Here is a 22,156-nt window from a genome sequence, read left to right on the forward strand (position 1 = left end):
GGGCGCAATCCTCTCAGAATGAGGTGGCTTGGGCCGTAGAGCGGATTTAGAACTTGACGCACACCATCAAACCACCAAAAAGAAATTTAAAAATAAATAAAAATTAAGAAACTTTAAATAAAAACAAAAAAAGGAAAACACGTCTAGTAGTAGTAGTAGAACTCTGTTTGTTAAGTAACTTATCATCAATTTTTTGAGCTGGTCATGATTTTGAATGAGTCCCGAATGTGTTGAACTTTAAGTTTAACGGAGATCTAGACTAGGTACTAAACTAGATTAGATGTTAGATGGTCCCAAAGGAAGATCAGCGCCGTTCACAAGACCGGCAGATTGCTAATTTGGGATCATTTCGTTACATGCACATTTTATTTTATTTATTTTCCTAGGTATTTTTTTTCTTTCTATATTTTTATCCTTTTTACAACTAAACCTTAATGTTTGAATAAAAAATTCAAACATTAAGTTTTTTTTTTAACTTTGCTGGTTTTTTGGTACTTTGCTTTTTGGTACTTGGGTAGTTTACTGAAGAAATGAACCAGGTAGAACGGAAGGATTTTATAAAACGGTACTTATGTTGTGCTGTACATGCAATACAATTACAATTGACAAGATTTCATATTTCTAAGACTATAATTTGATTCGTTCTCTGTATTCTGTTTGGTAAGACGCTGATATTTTTAAAATTTCGGTACGATTGTTAATTAATTTATTACATTTTATTAAGATGTGCTTATTCTAAAAGGGCATAACTCCAAAACTACCACACAATAGATCCATTACTTTTGTCCAGTCTCTATTTAAAAAAAGATCACGTAAATCTGACGAAAGAATCTGAATCAAAATTTTGACAGCTCCTTTTTCTGGTGTAAAAGGCAAAGGAAACATATCTATTCTGTGGTAGTTTTGGCAAATTCAGATATATAATTTTTTGTATTTTTTTAAATATGGAGAAATAAATTATAATAAATATTTTCCCATGTTCAGGAGGCAACTCTTTCGATTCCTGTAGTAATTTACAGGTGTTAAAAATAGGAAGTTTTGTCAATGCATTAAAATTTCTTGCTTACGGTACGGGCTCTCATTAAGAAATATAAATATAAATATGTTTATTCGAACTTTTATTTTTATTTTGCACTTCATATTTATTTTTATTAATTTGTTCAATACATTGATCGTTGTCCAGAGGGCAGTACCTGGAGGGCGCGTCGTGGTTCCGCAAGGACGGTCACCTCCAGGAGCCGCTGCCCATGATGCTGGTGTTCGGGCTGACGCCCATCCACTTCAAGCCCATACGCGCCGGCGGCAGGAGGCTCAAGAGTGAGTACACTCGCCCCACAAGACTAACAACGAGCGAAATAGTAACGTCTCGCGAGCTCGCGACTTAAAAGCGCGAGGCATCTAGAATATTATATACCTACGGCTTCATAATTATCTCGGTACGAGTATAAGTCACACTGCAAGGCATAAGTCTCTCAGAACTAGAAGGCGCGAACTGTCCAGGAAGTAAGTATGAAATTTACTTCCTGGACAGTAATGGGTTCCTTTAAAAAATTGGAACCCGTCATAAACAGCGCGCGGGCCGGGCGGCAGTGTTGGGTGTAGTTAACTAGTATTTTGAAATGGGACCATTTCATCATTAACATCATCACCATCAACGATCATCATCATCATCATTATTAATAACAATCATCATCATCATCATCGTCACCATCAACGATCATCATCATCCATCATTATCAATAACAATAATCATCAGCATCATCACCATCAACACAACAATCATCAGCATCATCATCAAAATCATCATTACCGACCATCATCATCATCATCAACCATCATCAATCATCGTCATCACCATCATCATTGTTATAACTATCATCATCGTCATCATCCTCAACATCATCATTATCACATCACAATCACCGTCATTTTATTCTCACCATCATCATCATTTTTGAGAAAAGCAGAGTATAAGCTTTGACCAGTAATCGCCTTCCTGGCCTCGTGTCATTGATGTCCTCACCTGGCCTCGCTTGGCGGTTCGGCCATCAAACTTTTACTCGTCCAGGATGGCCTACTTACTGGTCTCTGCAGTAATGTACTATTCTGTTAGAAATTTCATTTTCAACACGAGTTCTTTTACTGACTGTACATTTTTATTACTTGCATTGTCATCAAAATTACATATTTGGATCAAATTTCAAGTCAATATTATCCGACAACTGGAAGTTAAGTGGATCAAAATAACTTTGCAAGATTTGAGCCAACAAACGGGCCAATTAAACAAAATCTTGTTAAAACTGAATTACATTTCGTAGCCCCCTATCTCGTTTTTCAAGCCTTTAACAGCGTATGTTAATCGTAGACCGCTACATCTGCCCGTGCTACTACTACCCGGCGCGGATGGGCGCGTTCGTAGTGGCCGTGGACCTTCCAGCCGGCAAGGAGAGCCCCGACTTCTGGGTCAAGCGGGGCACCGCCCTCCTCTGCACGTTAGCCACTTGACCATCCAAAGTTCAATACACACGTTAATGTCACCGGTGTTTTATTTGAGCTAGCTTTTAAAGTAAACTCTCGAATAGTGACATTTACCAAGGCCTTTGTTTATTTGTTCATAATCTGTGCAGCATTATGTCTAGATAACAATTCATGAACCGCAATGAAGCAGATGATGTATGACTAGTTTTAAGGCGTACAAAGTCTGCTATTATTTATACATAAACTTATTTTTCATGACACTGCTCGAAAATGTGGCCATAGAGAACCTAAATCCAGATGCCAAAACTGCCTATATATGTACATTTAACTGCTGATTCATTTATGGCTCGTACAACACGACAACAATGTAACACGTTACGAAAACAGGTCGTATTAATATATGTATTTCATACGACGATACGACTTTTTAAAACATAATTTCTGAATTTCATTCCCGGCGTGCTGAAATGACAATTAGACCAATAAAAAGTAATCGTCTGTTGCATGTTAAATTAAATTGACCAATGAGAATGCGTCATTCATGACTTGACTGAGGTGTTTTTTTTCTTAAACGCATAATATGTACAAAATGCTTTAATTTTTTTTAAGTATGAAAAACGCTAAAGCATCATCGCAGCAGGTGTGACGAAGATGACGTTTTGATTTTTTATATATGTGTTTAGGTACTGGCCACTAAGAACGGACTCGTTAAAAAAAAATGTTACAAAAGAAAAACTAAAATCGGTGGGAAGGGTGATACTATTTATACGCCCGGATAATACCGACATGGATTCGCGCTGTCATCGTTCATACACCATTACGTCTCATATTTCGTTTTATAGATTTTTTTTTACCGTACAACGACAAAACTTACTAGACACTGGCTAAATTGTCTTCCAATGAACAGTGCCATATTTTTCTAAAAAACAACAACAATACCGACCCAATTATTCGTGTACACGCCTGTACAATTTCGTGTCAAATTGACATGTCTATGGGCGTGTACAAGAAAAATCAGGTCGGTATTTCCATGTCGGTATTATCCGGGCCTGTAAATAGTGTCACATGGCGGGAGCAACTAAAATTACATCGTGGCTTTCATTGACGTTATATTACAACAACCATGCCAAATTTCATGACTCTAAACCCAGCGATTGTTATTTCGAGATTTTAACCCTATCCCGTGGGAATATCGGGATAAAAAGTATCCTATGTGTTATTCCAGATGTCCAGCTAAATAGGTACCAAATTTCATGACTCTAAACCCAGCGATTGTTATTTCGAGATTTTAACCCTATCCCGTGGGAATATCGGGATAAAAAGTATCCTATGTTTTAATCCAGGTTATTAAATAACTTTTTGCCCAATTTCATCGAAATCTGTCTAGCCATTTCAGCGTGAAGAAGTAACAAACATACTCACTCACTCACTCACAGACTATTTCTATGGCCGCTATGAGTATGGGGTTTGAGTCACGGCTCAAGGGCTTGGCTTTTTGTATTTGATAACGTTTTACGAGCTTTATGAGCTTGTGAGTCTTGGCCGCCAATTTTAAATGAAATGTTTTTGGTGGGTTGCAGTAGGTTGGTAAGCATTATATTGAACTATGTTGTTAACCAATTGTAAATGCCTGAGACATCAAATGACTGAGTGTGCCACTGTCACACATAGGAAAAGAAATTTTTCGATCACAGACGTGTGGTCTGGCACTGAATGTTAAAAAATAAATGACGAAAACAACTTTTAATATGTATGATGTCGTTTATTAACAATACAAAATAGTGTAATGCTATATCAGATAACACAAATCATATTATTAACGAACAATTTATAAGCAATTAAGGGTTCGTAAAGGTAAGGAATAGATACATCATAAAAACTTGGCAATTCGTTCGCTTGAGCAAAATGTATAATAACACTATATTTAATTAAACTGCTGAAATGATCTAGATCTAGACTATTGAAAACGCAATCAAAAGTAAATAGTTCACATTTGTTATTCAAAACTGTCAACGATCAGATGCAAAAATCGGTGACACTGGAAGGCCAATGAGTAGTTTTGAAAATAAATCAAAGGTATCAAGAGCGATGGTCTGATTATGTCAGACTTCTAGGGTCTAGGTTGATGAAGACTGGCTTGCTGTTGCTGTCACATGAGCAGTAGCAAAGGCCACGGTTTCCCTTGCGGTTTGGGATGACCAGCGTTCGCAGGTTCAAGTCAGATTGGTACCCAAAATCATCTGGAAAGAAATTTTAATATTAACATTTTGTGTAAAATACTGTTTTGGCCATGTTAATTATTAGCCCAACTTGTTGTTGATCATTGAGCATTGTACCGGAGTTCGATTCACAACCGCAATGACACATACTAACTTCGTGTTGTCTTTTTATTTTGTAAGTACTTAATACTATCCTTGTGTCTGGTGTTCTGAATAGGTAAATGTATTTTTCACCTCAGCACCTCAAACAGGCAGGTTTTGCTATGAGAAATCAGTGAGCAAAATCGCATTTTGCTCACTCCGTGAGACAAAGTAACTTTTTAGTCGAGACCGCGGATCGGCAAGCGCAGCGTAGGATGTCCAGTGTCCACCAACGAAATGGACGGATGACCTGGTTAAAGCCGCAGGTTCACGGTGGATGCAGGCCGCTGCCAACCGAAGCGACTGGAGGTCTATGGGGGAGGCCTATGTCCAACAGTGGACGTCCTACGGCTGAGATGATGATAATGAAGCTCTTCTTAAGTCTAAATGTTTTTTTTTTAATCTGTATTATTTGTTTTCTTGACATGAATAAATGATTTAAAATTTAGTTAATTATCCATAAGTACATTTCATTTCAGGTCATAAATTGTAAATGTAAATATAAGTATATAATTGTATTTGTTTGTGTTACATCTCTGTCAAATAAAAAAAATGTCTGTCTTATATAATTGCGGCTCCATTATTACTCTGTTCCTAAAATAGAATGTTATCCTTTTGAGACTTAAGTTCTTTTGTTTATCGAACGCTTTTGCTCGTCTTGTGACAAAACGTCGTAAGTATTAAATAAAATTATTATTATTTGGATCTTTGTTGCTTAGACTTAAGGTATACTTTAAGTTAATTTAGAAGGTAAAACAGATATCGCTATAAGTACGGCCACTTTTTCGCTTTGATTTTGTATGGGACCTTGAATCTAGTAGTATGATTCATCAAAGGTAGGAATCCCCCAAAACTACATCGCGGCATCGAAGCCTTCAAACATTTCAAATTTAGGGATTTTCTCCCGATCTTTTGAGAATACGAGTATGTGGATAAAAAGTAATTAATTTGCATACGGAATTCATGTAGGCGTTGTAACGTGCCAAAGTAAAAAACGCACGCACGCACTAATTCATGAGGCACCATGGGATGGAACCACTTCAAAGTAAAGTTCATAGTGACATCGCATTAATTAACAAGGAAAATCGTAATGACTTCTTTTGAAAAGTTTCCACGGTGGCTCATGAATTAAAGTCCTTAACCGTACATATTCATCATCATTGGCCAATGTCATCTATATAATAAGAAAGATGGTTTAAGCAGCGTTCATGTTGATGCGGTATTTACGCATGTGGCTTGTAAGGCCGATTCGGAAGCGACAGCTCTGGCCGCATAGTTGGCAAATGAGCTCAGTCGTACTCCTACGTCGCTTTTGGCTGGACTTAGCTATTTGCGAGAATAATATTGCGACGCACAGAAACACGCTTTGCCGCGGCAAATCAACTATACACCGCGCAACTCGGCGAAGACCGTATAACAGCGAAGCGCCCAGCTGCACACACGAGCTTTCTCAACCGGCTGCGATGCAGACAACGATAATTACCTGGCCGTCGCCTAAGGTCGTAGCGTCCCCGTCGCTTGTCTCTGTCTTCCGTAATGTAGTCGTACAAGTATTCATCGTCATAATATCTTGGCGGCGCGGGACTATATACACCTGGCTGTCCTGGTTGACCTGGCTGTCCTGGTTGACTTGGTCCTCCTGGTTGTCCTGGCTGTCCTGGTTGACCTGGCTGTCCTGGTTGACTTGGTCCTCCTGGTTGACCTGGCTGTCCTGGTTGACCTGGCTGTCCTGGTTGACTTGGTCCTCCTGGTTGACCTGGTTGACCTGGCTGTCCTGGCTGTCCTGGTTGACTTGGCTGTCCTGGTTGAGCTGGCTGTCCTGGTTGACCTGGCTGTCCTGGTTGACCTGGCTCCTCCTGGTTGTCCTGGCTGTCCTGGTTGACCTGGCTGTCCTGGCTGTCCTGGTTGACCTGGCTGTCCTGGCTGTCCTGGTTGACCTGGCTGTCCTGGTTGACTTGGTCCTCCTGGTTGACCTGGCTGTCCTGGTTGACCTGGCTGTCCTGGTTGACTTGGTCCTCCTGGTTGACCTGGCTGTCCTGGCTGTCCTGGTTGACCTGGCTGTCCTGGTTGACCTGGCTGTCCTGGTTGACCTGGCTGTCCTGGTTGACTTGGTCCTCCTGGTTGACCTGGTTGACCTGGCTGTCCTGGTTGACTTGGCTGTCCTGGTTGACCTGGCTGTCCTGGTTGTCCTGGCTGTCCTGGTTGTCCTTGTTGACCTGGTTGTTCTTGTTGACCTGGTTGTCCTTGTTGACCTGGTTGTCCTTGTTGACCTGGTTGTCCTTGTTGACCTGGTTGTCCTTGTTGACCTGGTTGTCCTTGTTGACCTGGTTGTCCTTGTTGACCTGGTTGTCCTTGTTGTCCTGGTTGACCTGGCTGTTGTGGTTGTTGCGGCTGCTGTGGCTGTTGTGGCTGTTGTGGCTCCTGTGGCTGTTGCGGTTGCTGTGGTGGCTGCGGTTGATTAGGTCCTCCTGGTTGACCTGGCTGTCCTGACTGTCCTGGATGACCCGGTTGTCCTGGCTGTCCTGGTTGACCTGGCTGTCCTGGTTGAGCTGGTTGTCCTGCCTGCCCTGACTGTCCTGGTTGACCCGGTTGTCCTGGCTGTCCTGGTTGTCCTGGCTGTCCTGGTTGTCCTGGCTGTCCTGGTTGTCCTGGCTGTCCTGGTTGTCCTGGCTGTCCTGGTTGTCCTGGCTGTCCTGGTTGACCTGGCTGTCCTGGTTGACTTGGTCCTCCTGGTTGACCTGGCTGTCCTGGTTGACCTGGCTGTCCTGGTTGACTTGGTCCTCCTGGTTGACCTGGTTGACCTGGCTGTCCTGGTTGACCTGGCTGTCCTTGTTGACCTGGTTGTCCTTGTTGACCTGGCTGTCCTGGTTGACCTGGCTGTCCTGGTTGACTTGGTCCTCCTGGTTGACCTGGCTGTCCTGGCTGTCCTGGTTGACCTGGCTGTCCTGGTTGACTTGGTCCTCCTGGTTGACCTGGCTGTCCTGGTTGACCTGGCTGTCCTGGTTGACTTGGTCCTCCTGGTTGACCTGGTTGACCTGGCTGTCCTGGTTGACCTGGCTGTCCTGGTTGACTTGGTCCTCCTGGTTGACCTGGTTGACCTGGCTGTCCTGGTTGACCTGGCTGTCCTGGTTGTCCTGGCTGTCCTGGTTGACCTGGCTGTCCTGGCTGTCCTGGTTGACCTGGCTGTTCTGGTTGACTTGGTCCTCCTGGTTGTCCTGGCTGTCCTGGTTGACTTGGTCCTCCTGGTTGACCTGGTTGACCTGGCTGTCCTGGTTGACCTGGCTGTCCTTGTTGACCTGGTTGTCCTTGTTGACCTGGCTGTCCTGGTTGACCTGGCTGTCCTGGTTGACTTGGTCCTCCTGGTTGACCTGGCTGTCCTGGTTGACCTGGCTGTCCTGGTTGACTTGGTCCTCCTGGTTGACCTGGCTGTCCTGGTTGACCTGGCTGTCCTGGTTGACTTGGTCCTCCTGGTTGACCTGGCTGTCCTGGTTGACCTGGCTGTCCTGGTTGACTTGGTCCTCCTGGTTGACCTGGTTGACCTGGCTGTCCTGGTTGACCTGGCTGTCCTGGTTGTCCTGGCTGTCCTGGTTGACCTGGCTGTCCTGGTTGACCTGGCTGTTCTGGTTGACTTGGTCCTCCTGGTTGACCTGGCTGTCCTGGCTGTCCTGGTTGACTTGGTCCTCCTGGTTGTCCTGGCTGTCCTGGTTGACCTGGCTGTCCTGGTTGACCTGGCTGTCCTGGTTGACTTGGTCCTCCTGGTTGTCCTGGCTGTCCTGGTTGTCCTGGCTGTCCTGGTTGACCTGGCTGTCCTGGTTGTCCTGGCTCTCCTGGTTGACCTGGCTGTCCTGGTTGACTTGGTCCTCCTGGTTGACCTGGTTGACCTGGCTGTCCTGGTTGACCTGGCTGTCCTGGTTGTCCTGGCTGTCCTGGTTGACCTGGCTGTCCTGGCTGTCCTGGTTGACCTGGCTGTTCTGGTTTACTTGGTCCTCCTGGTTGACCTGGTTGACCTGGCTGTCCTGGTTGACTTGGCTGTCCTTGTTGACCTGGTTCTCCTTGTTGACCTGGTTGTCCTTGTTGACCTGGTTGTCCTTGTTGACCTGGTTGTCCTTGTTGACCTGGTTGTCCTGGCTGTCCTTGTTGACCAGGTTGTCCTGGTTGACCTGGCTGTCCTGGCTGTCCTGGTTGACTTGGTCCTCCTGGTTGTCCTGGCTGTCCTGGTTGACCTGGCTGTCCTGGCTGTCCATGTTGACCTGGCTGTCCTGGTTGACTTGGTCCTCCTGGTTGTCCTGGCTGTCCTGGTTGACCTGGCTGTCCTGGTTGTCCTGGCTCTCCTGGTTGACCTGGCTGTCCTGGTTGACCTGGCTGTCCTGGTTGACTTGGTCCTCCTGGTTGACCTGGCTGTCCTGGCTGTCCTGGTTGACCTGGCTGTCCTGGTTGACTTGGTCCTCCTGGTTGACCTGGCTGTCCTGGTTGACCTGGCTGTCCTGGTTGACTTGGTCCTCCTGGTTGACCTGGTTGACCTGGCTGTCCTGGTTGACCTGGCTGTCCTGGTTGTCCTGGCTGTCCTGGTTGACCTGGCTGTCCTGGCTGTCCTGGTTGACCTGGCTGTTCTGGTTGACTTGGTCCTCCTGGTTGACCTGGTTGACCTGGCTGTCCTGGTTGACTTGGCGGTCCTTGTTGACCTGGTTCTCCTTGTTGACCTGGTTGTCCTTGTTGACCTGGTTGTCCTTGTTGACCTGGTTGTCCTTGTTGTCCTGGTTGACCTGGCTGTTGTGGTTGTTGCGGCTGCTGTGGCTGTTGTGGCTGTTGTGGCTCCTGTGGCTGTTGCGGTTGCTGTGGTGGCTGCGGTTGATTAGGTCCTCCTGGTTGACCTGGCTGTCCTGACTGTCCTGGTTGACCCGGTTGTCCTGGCTGTCCTGGTTGACCTGGCTGTCCTGGCTGTCCTTGTTGACCAGGTTGTCCTGGTTGACCTGGCTGTCCTGGCTGTCCTTGTTGACCAGGTTGTCCTTGTTGACCTGGTTGTCCTTGTTGATCTGGTTGTTCTTGTTGACCTGGCTGTCCTGGTTGACTTGGTCCTCCTGGTTGTCCTGGCTCACCTGGTTGACCTGGCTGTCCTGGTTGTCCTGGCTCTCCTGGTTGACCTGGCTGTCCTGGTTGACCTGGCTGTCCTGGTTGACTTGGTCCTCCTGGTTGACCTGGCTGTCCTGGTTGACCTGGCTGTCCTGGTTGACTTGGTCCTCCTGGTTGACCTGGCTGTCCTGGCTGTCCTGGTTGACCTGGCTGTCCTGGTTGACTTGGTCCTCCTGGTTGACCTGGCTGTCCTGGTTGACCTGGCTGTCCTGGTTGACTTGGTCCTCCTGGTTGACCTGGTTGATCTGGCTGTTCTGGTTGACTTGGTCCTCCTGGCTGTCCTGGTTGACTTGGTCCTCCTGGTTGACCTGGCTGTCCTGGTTGACCTGGCTGTCCTGGTTGACTTGGTCCTCCTGGTTGTCCTGGTTGACTTGGTCCTCCTGGTTGACCTGGCTGTCCTGGTTGACCTGGCTGTCCTGGTTGACTTGGTCCTCCTGGTTGACCTGGTTGACCTGGCTGTCCTGGTTGACCTGGCTGTCCTGGTTGTCCTGGCTGTCCTGGTTGACCTGGCTGTCCTGGCTGTCCTGGTTGACCTGGCTGTCCTGGTTGACTTGGTCCTCCTGGTTGACCTGGTTGACCTGGCTGTCCTGGTTGACCTCCTGGCTGTCCTGGTTGACTTGGTCCTCCTGGTTGACCTGGCTGTCCTGGTTGACCTGGCTGTCCTGGTTGACTTGGTCCTCCTGGTTGACCTGGTTGACTTGGTCCTCCTGGTTGACCTGGCTGTCCTGGTTGACCTGGCTGTCCTGGTTGACTTGGTCCTCCTGGTTGACCTGGTTGACCTGGCTGTCCTGGTTGACCTGGCTGTCCTGGTTGTCCTGGCTGTCCTGGTTGACCTGGCTGTCCTGGCTGTCCTGGTTGTCCTGGCTGTCCTGGTTGACCTGGCTGTCCTGGCTGTCCTGGTTGACCTGGCTGTTCTGGTTGACTTGGTCCTCCTGGTTGACCTGGTTGACCTGGCTGTCCTGGTTGACTTGGCTGTCCTTGTTGACCTGGTTCTCCTTGTTGACCTGGTTGTCCTTGTTGACCTGGTTGTCCTTGTTGACCTGGTTGACCTGGCTGTCCTGGTTGACCTGGCTGTTGTGGTTGTTGCGGCTGCTGTGGCTGTTGTGGCTGTTGTGGCTCCTGTGGCTGTTGCGGTTGCTGTGGTGGCTGCGGTTGATTAGGTCCTCCTGGTTGACCTGGCTGTCCTGACTGTCCTGGTTGACCTGGTTGTCCTGGCTGTCCTGGTTGACCTGGCTGTCCTGGCTGTCCTGGTTGACCTGGTTGTCCTGGTTGACCTGGCTGTCCTGGCTGTCCTTGTTGACCTGGTTGTCCTTGTTGACCTGGTTGTCCTTGTTGACCTGGTTGTCCTTGTTGACCTGGTTGACCTGGCTGTCCTGGTTGACCTGGCTGTCCTGGTTGACTTGGTCCTCCTGGTTGTCCTGGCTGACCTGGTTGACCTGGCTGTCCTGGTTGACCTGGCTGTCCTGGTTGACCTGGCTGTCCTGGTTGACCTGGCTGTCCTGGCTGTCCTGGTTGACCTGGCTGTCCTGGTTGACTTGGTCCTCCTGGTTGACCTGGCTGTCCTGGCTGTCCTGGTTGACCTGGCTGTCCTGGTTGACTTGGTCCTCCTGGTTGACCTGGCTGTCCTGGTTGACCTGGCTGTCCTGGTTGACTTGGTCCTCCTGGTTGACCTGGTTGATCTGGCTGTTCTGGTTGACTTGGTCCTCCTGGCTGTCCTGGTTGACTTGGTCCTCCTGGTTGACCTGGCTGTCCTGGTTGACCTGGCTGTCCTGGTTGACTTGGTCCTCCTGGTTGACCTGGTTGACCTGGCTGTCCTGGTTGACCTGGCTGTCCTGGTTGTCCTGGCTGTCCTGGTTGACCTGGCTGTCCTGGCTGTCCTGGTTGACCTGGCTGTTCTGGTTGACTTGGTCCTCCTGGTTGACCTGGTTGACCTGGCTGTCCTGGTTGACTTGGCGGTCCTTGTTGACCTGGTTCTCCTTGTTGACCTGGTTGTCCTTGTTGACCTGGTTGTCCTTGTTGACCTGGTTGTCCTTGTTGTCCTGGTTGACCTGGCTGTTGTGGTTGTTGCGGCTGCTGTGGCTGTTGTGGCTGTTGTGGCTCCTGTGGCTGTTGCGGTTGCTGTGGTGGCTGCGGTTGATTAGGTCCTCCTGGTTGACCTGGCTGTCCTGACTGTCCTGGTTGACCTGGTTGTCCTGGCTGTCCTGGTTGACCTGGCTGTCCTGGCTGTCCTGGTTGACCTGGCTGTCCTGGTTGACCTGGCTGTCCTGGCTGTCCTTGTTGACCTGGTTGTCCTTGTTGACCTGGTTGTCCTTGTTGACCTGGTTGTCCTTGTTGATCTGGTTGTTCTTGTTGACCTGGCTGTCCTGGTTGACTTGGTCCTCCTGGTTGTCCTGGCTCACCTGGTTGACCTGGCTGTCCTGGTTGACCTGGCTCTCCTGGTTGACCTGGCTGTCCTGGTTGACCTGGCTGTCCTGGTTGTCCTGGCTGTCCTGGTTGACCTGGCTGTCCTGGTTGACCTGGCTGTTCTGGTTGACTTGGTCCTCCTGGTTGACCTGGTTGACCTGGCTGTCCTGGTTGACTTGGTGGTCCTTGTTGACCTGGTTCTCCTTGTTGACCTGGTTGTCCTTGTTGACCTGGTTGTCCTTGTTGACCTGGTTGTCCTTGTTGTCCTGGTTGACCTGGGTGTTGTGGTTGTTGCGGCTGCTGTGACTGTTGTGGCCGTTGTGGCTCCTGTGGCTGTTGCGGTTGCTGTGGTGGCTGCGGTTGATTAGGTCCTCCTGGTTGACCTGGCTGTCCTGACTGTCCTGGTTGACCCGGTTGTCCTGGCTGTCCTGGTTGACCTGGCTGTCCTGGCTGTCCTTGTTGACCAGGTTGTCCTGGTTGACCTGGCTGTCCTGGCTGTCCTTGTTGACCAGGTTGTCCTTGTTGACCTGGTTGTCCTTGTTGACCTGGTTGTCCTTGTTGATCTGGTTGTTCTTGTTGACCTGGCTGTCCTGGTTGACTTGGTCCTCCTGGTTGACCTGGCTGTCCTGGCTGTCCTGGTTGACCTGGCTGTCCTGGTTGACTTGGTCCTCCTGGTTGTCCTGGCTGTCCTGGTTGACCTGGCTGTCCTGGTTGTCCTGGCTCTCCTGGTTGACCTGGCTGTCCTGGTTGACCTGGCTGTCCTGGCTGTCCTGGTTGACCTGGCTGTCCTGGTTGACTTGGTCCTCCTGGTTGACCTGGCTGTCCTGGTTGACCTGGCTGTCCTGGTTGACTTGGTCCTCCTGGTTGACCTGGTTGATCTGGCTGTTCTGGTTGACCTGGCTGTCCTGGTTGTCCTGGCTGTCCTGGTTGACCTGGCTGTCCTGGCTGTCCTGGTTGACCTGGCTGTTCTGGTTGACTTGGTCCTCCTGGTTGACCTGGTTGACCTGGCTGTCCTGGTTGACTTGGCTGTCCTTGTTGACCTGGTTCTCCTTGTTGACCTGGTTGTCCTTGTTGACCTGGTTGTCCTTGTTGACCTGGTTGTCCTTGTTGACCTGGTTGTCCTTGTTGTCCTGGTTGACCTGGCTGTTGTGGTTGTTGCGGCTGCTGTGGCTGTTGTGGCGGCTGTGGCTGTTGTGGCTGTTGTGGCTCCTGTGGCTGTTGCGGTTGCTGTGGTGGCTGCGGTTGATTAGGTCCTCCTGGTTGACCTGGCTGTCCTGACTGTCCTGGTTGACCCGGTTGTCCTGGCTGTCCTGGTTGACCTGGCTGTCCTGGCTGTCCTTGTTGACCAGGTTGTCCTGGTTGACCTGGCTGTCCTGGCTGTCCTGGTTGACTTGGTCCTCCTGGTTGTCCTGGCTGTCCTGGTTGACCTGGCTGTCCTGGCTGTCCATGTTGACCTGGCTGTCCTGGTTGACTTGGTCCTCCTGGTTGTCCTGGCTGTCCTGGTTGACCTGGCTGTCCTGGTTGTCCTGGCTCTCCTGGTTGACCTGGCTGTCCTGGTTGACCTGGCTGTCCTGGTTGACTTGGTCCTCCTGGTTGACCTGGCTGTCCTGGCTGTCCTGGTTGACCTGGCTGTCCTGGTTGACTTGGTCCTCCTGGTTGACCTGGCTGTCCTGGTTGACCTGGCTGTCCTGGTTGACTTGGTCCTCCTGGTTGACCTGGTTGACCTGGCTGTCCTGGTTGACCTGGCTGTCCTGGTTGTCCTGGCTGTCCTGGTTGACCTGGCTGTCCTGGCTGTCCTGGTTGACCTGGCTGTTCTGGTTGACTTGGTCCTCCTGGTTGACCTGGTTGACCTGGCTGTCCTGGTTGACTTGGCTGTCCTGACTGTCCTGGATGACCCGGTTGTCCTGGCTGTCCTGGTTGACCTAGCTGTCCTGGCTGTCCTTGTTGACCAGGTTTTTCTGGTTGACCTGGCTGTCCAGGCTTTCCTGGTTGACTTGGTTGTCCCGGTTGGTTTGGCTTGTTTGGTTTTTCTGTCTGATCAGGTTCATTTTGACCACCTTTTTGACCCGGTTGTCCTGGCGTTCCCGGTTGTTCTGGCGTTCCCTTTTTATCTGGTGTTCCCATTTGTCCTGATGTATCCGGTTGTACTGGTGTTTCCGTTTTTCCTGATGTTCCCGGTTGTCTTGGTGTTCCCTTTTTATCTGGTGTTCCCGGTTGTCCTGGTGTTTCCGTTTGTCCTGGTGGTCCCATTTGTCTTGGTTTTCCTGGTTGTCCTGGTATACCCGGTTGACCTGGTCCATATTCATCGTTTTGTGCATTTGACGATTCAGACCCGAAATCGGATACAGATTTTCTATAACTTCGGTTACTCTCTTTCTCGTTTTCGACAATCTTTGAAAACTGCTTACGCGTCTGCAATTTAGCGGCTGATTCTTTCTTGTTCTCAAATTCACTATCGATGTGCTGCTCTTGCTGGTAGTCATTTTCAAAATGGCTGGCCGTCCTATGTTGCTCTAGGAATTTCGCTGACTTCACACTGTTAATGTTGCTGGTGGAGATACCACTGTCAACTTCGCTATCTGAGCCTGAAAATAAGTCTTCGTTGTCTTTGTGGCTTTCGAACGCATCGAGCTCACTTGCGAAGTTGCTACTGCTGGAGCTGGAGATCGATTTTGATTCGCTCATCTGGGAGTTTGATTCGCTCATCTCGGAGCTTGATTCGATTTTACTAGAGCTCGACTGGACTTCGCTGGCCTCGTCCAAGCTCGACTCTTGGAAGGTTGAACTAGAGCTTGAACTCGAACTTGAACTAGAGCTTGAACTCGAGCTTGAGAACGACTCCTGTTCCATTTTTGAGTTCTTGAAGTCTTCGAAACCTGTGGAATTTCAATTAAGTAGATTTTGTTTAGTTAGGTGAACTTAACTAACATACGAGTTCAACCCTATTTCAGAAAATATTTTTAATGGAATTATAATTAAGTAAACTTTTTATTGTACAAAATAAGTAAACAAACACAATTGACAAACATTGAGATATGCAAAGGCGAACTTATCCCTTTAAGGGATCTCTACCAGTCAACTGTATCTATGTATTATGTAAGTAAATGAAATACAAAGACATTCGGACAAAGAATTAGCTACTTATTTAAAAAAGGGAACGCTGTCAGCAGGTTCGGAGCCTTGCTTAAGGACTCTGGCTTAAAATTGTTTAAGTTTTTAGTTATATATAGGTAGTTCTTTTTTGTTTTATGTAGATATAATAAATTTAGGATAGTTATAATTTTAGAGAGAGAGAGAGAGAGGGAGACACATTTATTTACACATATTCAATACACATAAAAATACATTAGATGGAAAAAAAGATAACATCGAATAGTATAAAGTGGACTCCACTCAGCATAGTGTTACGGCAAGCCGCAACGCTGTTTTTCAGTGGGACCCATTTAAAAACTAAAACATATAAAAACATTTTAATTGAATTGCTGTGTGTTTTATGTTCTAGAATGAATATTTTACCCTGGTTACATTACATTGTACAATAGATTTTACTCGTGTACTTACTTGCATCATAATCGCTTGGTTCTCCATGCGTTAGTTGCGCCTGAAATTATAAGAAAAAAAAATTGAGAACTAGGCAGACCCGAAACATATTATATATTTTTATATAAGTATTTACAAGAATCTTACACTAGGGACCCGGGTAACGTTTTTGTTTTCAAAGGTTTCTGAAGGGATTTTTTCATAAGTCTTTGCTTTGTTTGCCAAAGCCATGGATTAAATTCGCTAATTTGGTTTTTTTATGCACGTAATAGAGAGTATCTACAGATCTATTGAATAATGTTTTGCCATCGTGTTTTGCCGAATAAGTTCGTATATCGTGCTTAGTAAACTTCAGTAAGCTAGATGAGCAAGCAAGATAAATACGAACTTACCCGACAAAATACGATGTCAAAACATTATTCAATACATCTGTATTTCGTAAGAGCCTTTTGTAAGGGCAACTTCACGAAGGGTTTTTCTTTTATACGCTGAATAATATGCGAATTTTACATATAAATTTACATTTGATGACTGGACGACTTACAGAGTTGACAAGTAGCAATTTAAGTTCCATTATCGTAAGAAGCAGTGGAAATTTTGAAAGGAAAACCCCTTCTTGTAGCTAAGTAAAATAAATGGGATATCAATTAAATAGGGTCAGAAAGTCGTTTGGCCTTTCAATGAACGACTTTACCGATAAGGAACGGCGGCTTGGGAACCCGCAAAATTTCAAGTGTAGCTTTGCCGGCATTCCTACCTTCGATCCACAGCACGCTAGATCTCGCAGGTAGAATACTTAAAGCCCCAGCGGGCGTTTACTGCGAGATTGCATGCTTGAACGAGGCCACGAATGCCTGGCTAGCTGGACAGAGTCCAAATCTCCCGTCCAAACCACATAGACAAAGGGCCTGGGATACAATAGCTTCCGTCACCACCTTACAGACATTAGTAGAACCTTCAACAGGCAGGGACCGGGCCAGACTGTTAGCTGTGTCGAAGCCAGAATCTGGTTACTGGCTCCATGTATACCCCTCGCCCAACACTGGAACTTTTATCGACCCAGACACTACGCATAGCTGTTGGTCTCCGGCTGGGACTTGGGATCTGCGCAAGTCACAATTGTGTTTCTTGTGGGGCTCCAGTGGTCGGTCTCGGCCACCATGGTCTCTCTTGCTCCTCGGGCGCCGGCCGCCTGTCCCGCCACGCCGCTCTCAACGACATTCTCAGAAGGGCGCTCGTTAGTGCCAACGTTCCCGCTGCTCTGGAGCCCCAGATTGTACGGAGCGATGGCAAGCGCCCTGACGGAATGTCGTTGATACCCTGGAAGACTGGCCGTGCGCTAGTGTGGGACGCTACCTGTACAGATACCCTGGCGGCGTCCTACCTACCAGCAACTACCAAATGTGCGGGGGCGGCGGCAGACGCCCGGGAACGCCTCAAGGTCACAAAATATAGCTGTCTCGGCGCCCAACATCATTTCTTTGCTTTCGGCGTCGAGACTAGGTCCTTGGGGTAAGGGTGCGCCGGCAGCTTTCTCGCGCAAAGAATCTCAATCGCAGTTCAACGCGGGAATGCTGCCTGCGTGATGGGCACCATGCCAAGAGGCCCACCTCTCTTTTTAAATTAAAGTTTTAGTTTTAGTTATTTTAATTTAATAGTAGTTTTAGTCCTATGGATATTTTGTATTTTCTTAATATTTTTTTAATAAATCTGCTTTGGCCAAGTGCGAGTCGCAGTCGCCCATGAAGGGTTCCGTAGCAGCAAGTAACAGGTTTAAGATTTATGACGTATTAAAAAAAACTACTTACTAGATCTCATTCAAACCAAATTTCGGTGGAAGTTTGCATGGTAATGTACATCATATATTTTTTTTAGTTTAATCATTCTCTTATTTTAGAAGTTACTGGGGGGGTCACACATTTTACCACCTTGGAAGTGTCTCTCGCGCAAACTAAGGTAACGGCGCCTATTACCGTGGTACTTAAGGAAGTTTTCAAATGAGTCCCAAAAATTAAGGGTATCAAAGCTCCTTAACAAACGAGAATATTTTTTTTATTTAAGAGCGTTTATTGAACTTTCAGTGTCTTAACTTTTTGGGCTCGTTTTAGTTATTAGTATTTGATAAAATAATTATTGAAATCAAAATACCCAAATCTTCTATTACCGTGGTAATGGACAGGCTGTGATTCCATTACCGCGAATTGAGCTTCTATTACCGAGGGTATAAAAAAACGGCAATTTTCTACCATCGGTAAAAGGAACCCGACACATGTTTTGGAACTTAATACCGAGGGATTAAAAAGGGTAATGGCTTTGGTTCTGTATAATATATTGTACATCAAATATTTTTTGAGAAAATTTAAATAAATAACTAAAGTATGATTCGAATAGTGTATCCAGCCCATTGTATTTTATTATGCTCATGCCACCAGTTATAGTTTGATGTATGCATGCTGAGTAAAAGTCACAACTTTATCAAAAAAATCTGCACTTACGGTACCCTAAATGTGAATTATTTTAACAGAAAAATAAAATGTCACTCGGTAATAGCGACTTCTTTAAGAACCTATTACCGACCCAAAGACAATTGAATGGGTCGGTAATAGATTCCCAAACATTCTATTACGAGGGTTATGCGATCATACCATCGTTAATTGGCTTAATTTGGAGTATTGCAAAATCTAATTCCGACCTATAAAAACTATAGGATAGAGTTGTGTTTGAATTACAAATCAAATATACTTATTACATCCTTGGCATATAACCAAAATTACATAACTGGTAAGTAAATATAAAATTTCGCATATTTAAACGCAATATTTAAAAACTAACTATTGGCTAAAATAAGAGTTTGTTAATACTATAGAAACTACAAGATTAAGTATTGATAGTTTTTGCTAAAAATTAAGAGTTTGTTAATACTTTTCATACCACGGAAATAGTTTTTTAAAGCGTGAATAGATCAAGATTGGAATAACTGTAACAAATTATATAAACGATAATTTATACCAAAAATAAAGCTTGAAGAACCAAAACTACCACTTTAACTATTACCGTGATATACCACGGTATTACAATCAACAGTTAAAAATGGCGCCTATCGCCGCTGTATTTTATTTTCCATTTTAATCGTATTTCCGGGCCCAAAAATGTACAAAAAGTATTCAGAACTTGTACAAAAAACTATAAAAAGCCATTTAAAAACCATAACATTAGTTCAATTGCCATAAATATTTTGTAAAACACTAAATAAGATTCGAGTCTGCTTGTATGTGGTGTCACGCGTTAGTACCTATGGCAAATCCTCTTCCGTCGGTGCCATTTCGGAAAATCACGAATTGCGAGATGTTTGATTCATTCACATACACTAGCGCTAATAGATACGTGAGTCGACTAAATAGGCTTTTATCTTGTAAAATATATTTTTTTAAGAAATCTATCGGTTTGGTTATAAAATGCGTATTTTAAATTGCCGCGGTGATGGCCGTCGATTTCGATACCCCCGGTAATAGGCGCCGTTACCTTATTTAGTTTAGAAATAAATGATATTAGAAACCTCAATATCATTTGTGAAGACCTATCCATAGATAGCCCACACGTATGGGTTTGATGAAAATAATTTTTTTTCAGTTCTAAGTATGGGGAACCCCCAAAATTTATATTTTTGTGTGAAAATCTTAATGCGGTTCATAGAATACATCTACTTACCAAGTTTCAACAGTATAGTTCTTATAGTTTCGGAAAAAAGTGGCTGTGACATACGGCCGGACAGGCAGACAGACAGACATGACAAATCCATAAGGGTTCCGTTTTTTGCCATTTGGCTACGGAACCCTGAAAATAGAGGTTATTATAACGTGATAAAATATGAATAAATAATCAGCAATATTTAAAATGAAAAGATGTTATAATAAACGTCACAAATGTAAATACAGACGAGAGACGGCTAATAAAATATTTAGTTAAGTGTCATTCTGTTTGTTTAGGGGTAATTAAATTACTATCGTGAATCAAAGAGCCGTCGCGAGTACATTAACCATTTTTGGGAATCCGTACCTCAGTCGGTAAAAACGGAAAACGATCAAGGTGTCCACCCGCCGCAAATCTTTAGGTACTAGTGTGGGGTGTTAAAGCTACCTACGCAGTGTGGGGTCGTTTTAGATTGGCCATGGACACAAACGGACAACCGTAACAAATTAAGATTTTCTGACTTCTTATTGGTTGTGCTATGGGAGCTAACTTTACACCAAATTTCAAGTTTCTATTTAGGACAACCAGATAGGTAACCCTATAGGTTTAGATTCCCCGTATGGAATAGTAGATTCTATAACAAGAGTGGATGTCGAGGGGAAAATGGGTTTAATGCTCAAGTTTTACACTCTGCTTTTCACTTCGATTACGAGGAGATGAAATAACAACAGTGGAAACATTGTTCCCTTACTAGGTACCTTTTATTTTTCATGCATTGCTAAATAATTATAAATATTTAGTTTTCTTGATTAATTTTGATTCCTTTGTTTTTTTTAGTGATATAGAGATTTAAAATAATTAAAAAAATATACTGTGTGTGGCCTGTAATACGAGCAAATAATTATAACAATAGATCGTACTCGTCAAACTGAACAACATTAGTTCAGCGACTTTTAAAAATAATGGAGTCTTTCTCCGAGTCTTTAGATTTTCCTTTTTTCATACAAATTAAATACTGCAATCAATGTAAGCCATCCTAGAACACAACTGACGTCGCCTGTCACGCTACAAACATCAACCATTATGCTTTAGGTACATTGCTTCTTCGAATAAACTTTAAAGTGTGATAAAAATTAAAAAACGAATTATTTTTAAAAGTAGCTGAACTAATGTTGTTCATTTTGACGAGTATGATCTATTTTTTATTTATTTGCTCATATTACAGGCCACACCCGATATAGAAACTTTTTTGTTTGTAGCTGTTTGTTGTGTGGCCTGATTGCCTTGGTCTTAGAAGAAGATTTTACTTTCTGCACTAGAGCATAAAAAGTCATTTTATGTCGAGTAGATCCAGCATTTATAAACACCAACTTTACGAGCATGAGAAGTGAAAAAAACCTTATTTGATGACTATCGTTTGAGTGCGTTGATTTTTTTACTGTTTCAAAAGGGTAGCAGACGTAAGTATTTGATATAAAATTTAGTTTCACACCTCGCTTGATACTCGTACGTGTTCCTGAACACATTTTTGACGAACTAACGATGGACAGAAACCATAATAACGTCGGAAAAAATATTTTTTTCTGTCGCTGAGCACAATATTTTAACAACTGTTGGTATGTTCTTCTTTTCCAACATGATACAAACCACTAATCAAAGTATAACCTCAGGCGGTCTTGCGCTTTATTGGTGGGCGCAAAGCGTTTTAACCGCTGAATCCTTCGCGCTAATAATAATACATACTATAGCCGCAAGTAATTCAAAAAAGAAGAAACATTCCAAAGCCAATCTTATTCTTCGGTGGTAAGAAGATGAAAAATATTGATAACCAGCCAAAATTGAATTTTGGTGGATCTAACGCAGTTATATTACTTTTTAAATAATTACGAGTACAATGGTATTGTACATCACATAAAAGTTATTTCGATTTAACTGTAATATTAACGTGATTACCATCAATAACTGAATTAGAAAACTGTTACCTGATGACTGATCAAGAATTTACCGCCTATGGAGTCCATAAACAAATCGCTCATCTAGTAGAATAATGACATATTTACAAGAAAGCAAGTTTTCGATTTTTTTACGGTTTGATATCATTAAATCACTTTTTTCTGTAATCGTCACAAAGCAATTGGGTCGATGTTCTGTTGGATGAGCGAAATAATAAATAAAGCATCACAGTCACAATAATTTATTACTTTGAGGGTTTCTATGGCAGGCTTTTTGGAGCTAGTATAAACCTATTGCGAGGTCGGCTTGACTACTTTATTATTTGTATCATATTTGAGATTGGTTTAAATGAGCCAATCGCAATCAAGACTGTAACGAAAAACGGACCTTACAATACTAGCGCCATCTAGCGATATTCCAAAATCCTCATTGTAAACTTGAAGACCAGCCCCTAAACCGTAGATGTGCAAGCAGCAAGAGACATTACTGATTGAGGACATTCATTGATTTGAGACACATGAAACCGGGCTACGAAATTTAGAACCCCTCGTTAAGTCACCCTCGCGTGCTTAGGAAACAGGGACTTGAGGCCTTAATGTCTA

General features: G+C 45.0%; 2 protein-coding genes across 2 annotated transcripts in view; one reads left to right on the forward strand and one right to left on the reverse strand.

Moving 5' to 3' along the window:
• Positions 1-2,537, forward strand: part of kl-2 (dynein heavy chain 2, axonemal kl-2) — a 112,528-nt gene extending 109,991 nt beyond the window's left edge. The window contains exons 82-83 of the mRNA XM_074093790.1: positions 1,184-1,317; positions 2,366-2,537. Of these exons, the coding sequence (XP_073949891.1) occupies positions 1,184-1,317; positions 2,366-2,505 (274 nt within the window). The 3' untranslated portion in view covers positions 2,506-2,537. The remainder of the gene's footprint in view (positions 1-1,183; positions 1,318-2,365) is intronic.
• Positions 2,538-4,219: 1,682 nt separating this feature from the next.
• LOC141431781 (uncharacterized) lies at positions 4,220-15,221 on the reverse strand. Its single transcript, XM_074092961.1, has 12 exons — positions 14,718-15,221; positions 14,339-14,662; positions 13,970-14,293; positions 12,989-13,780; positions 12,413-12,529; positions 11,441-12,205; positions 11,333-11,386; positions 10,604-11,206; positions 8,153-10,564; positions 6,893-8,098; positions 6,322-6,603; positions 4,220-4,718 (listed from the first exon to the last, which is right to left on the reverse strand). The coding sequence occupies exons 1-12, from the start codon at positions 15,219-15,221 to the stop codon at positions 4,692-4,694; spliced, it is 7,410 nt and encodes a 2,469-aa protein (XP_073949062.1). The 3' UTR covers positions 4,220-4,691.
• Between the last annotated feature and the right edge of the window lie 6,935 nt (positions 15,222-22,156).

This window comes from Choristoneura fumiferana, chromosome 10 (genome assembly GCF_025370935.1).
Source record: "Choristoneura fumiferana chromosome 10, NRCan_CFum_1, whole genome shotgun sequence".
NCBI lineage: Eukaryota > Metazoa > Arthropoda > Insecta > Lepidoptera > Tortricidae > Choristoneura > Choristoneura fumiferana.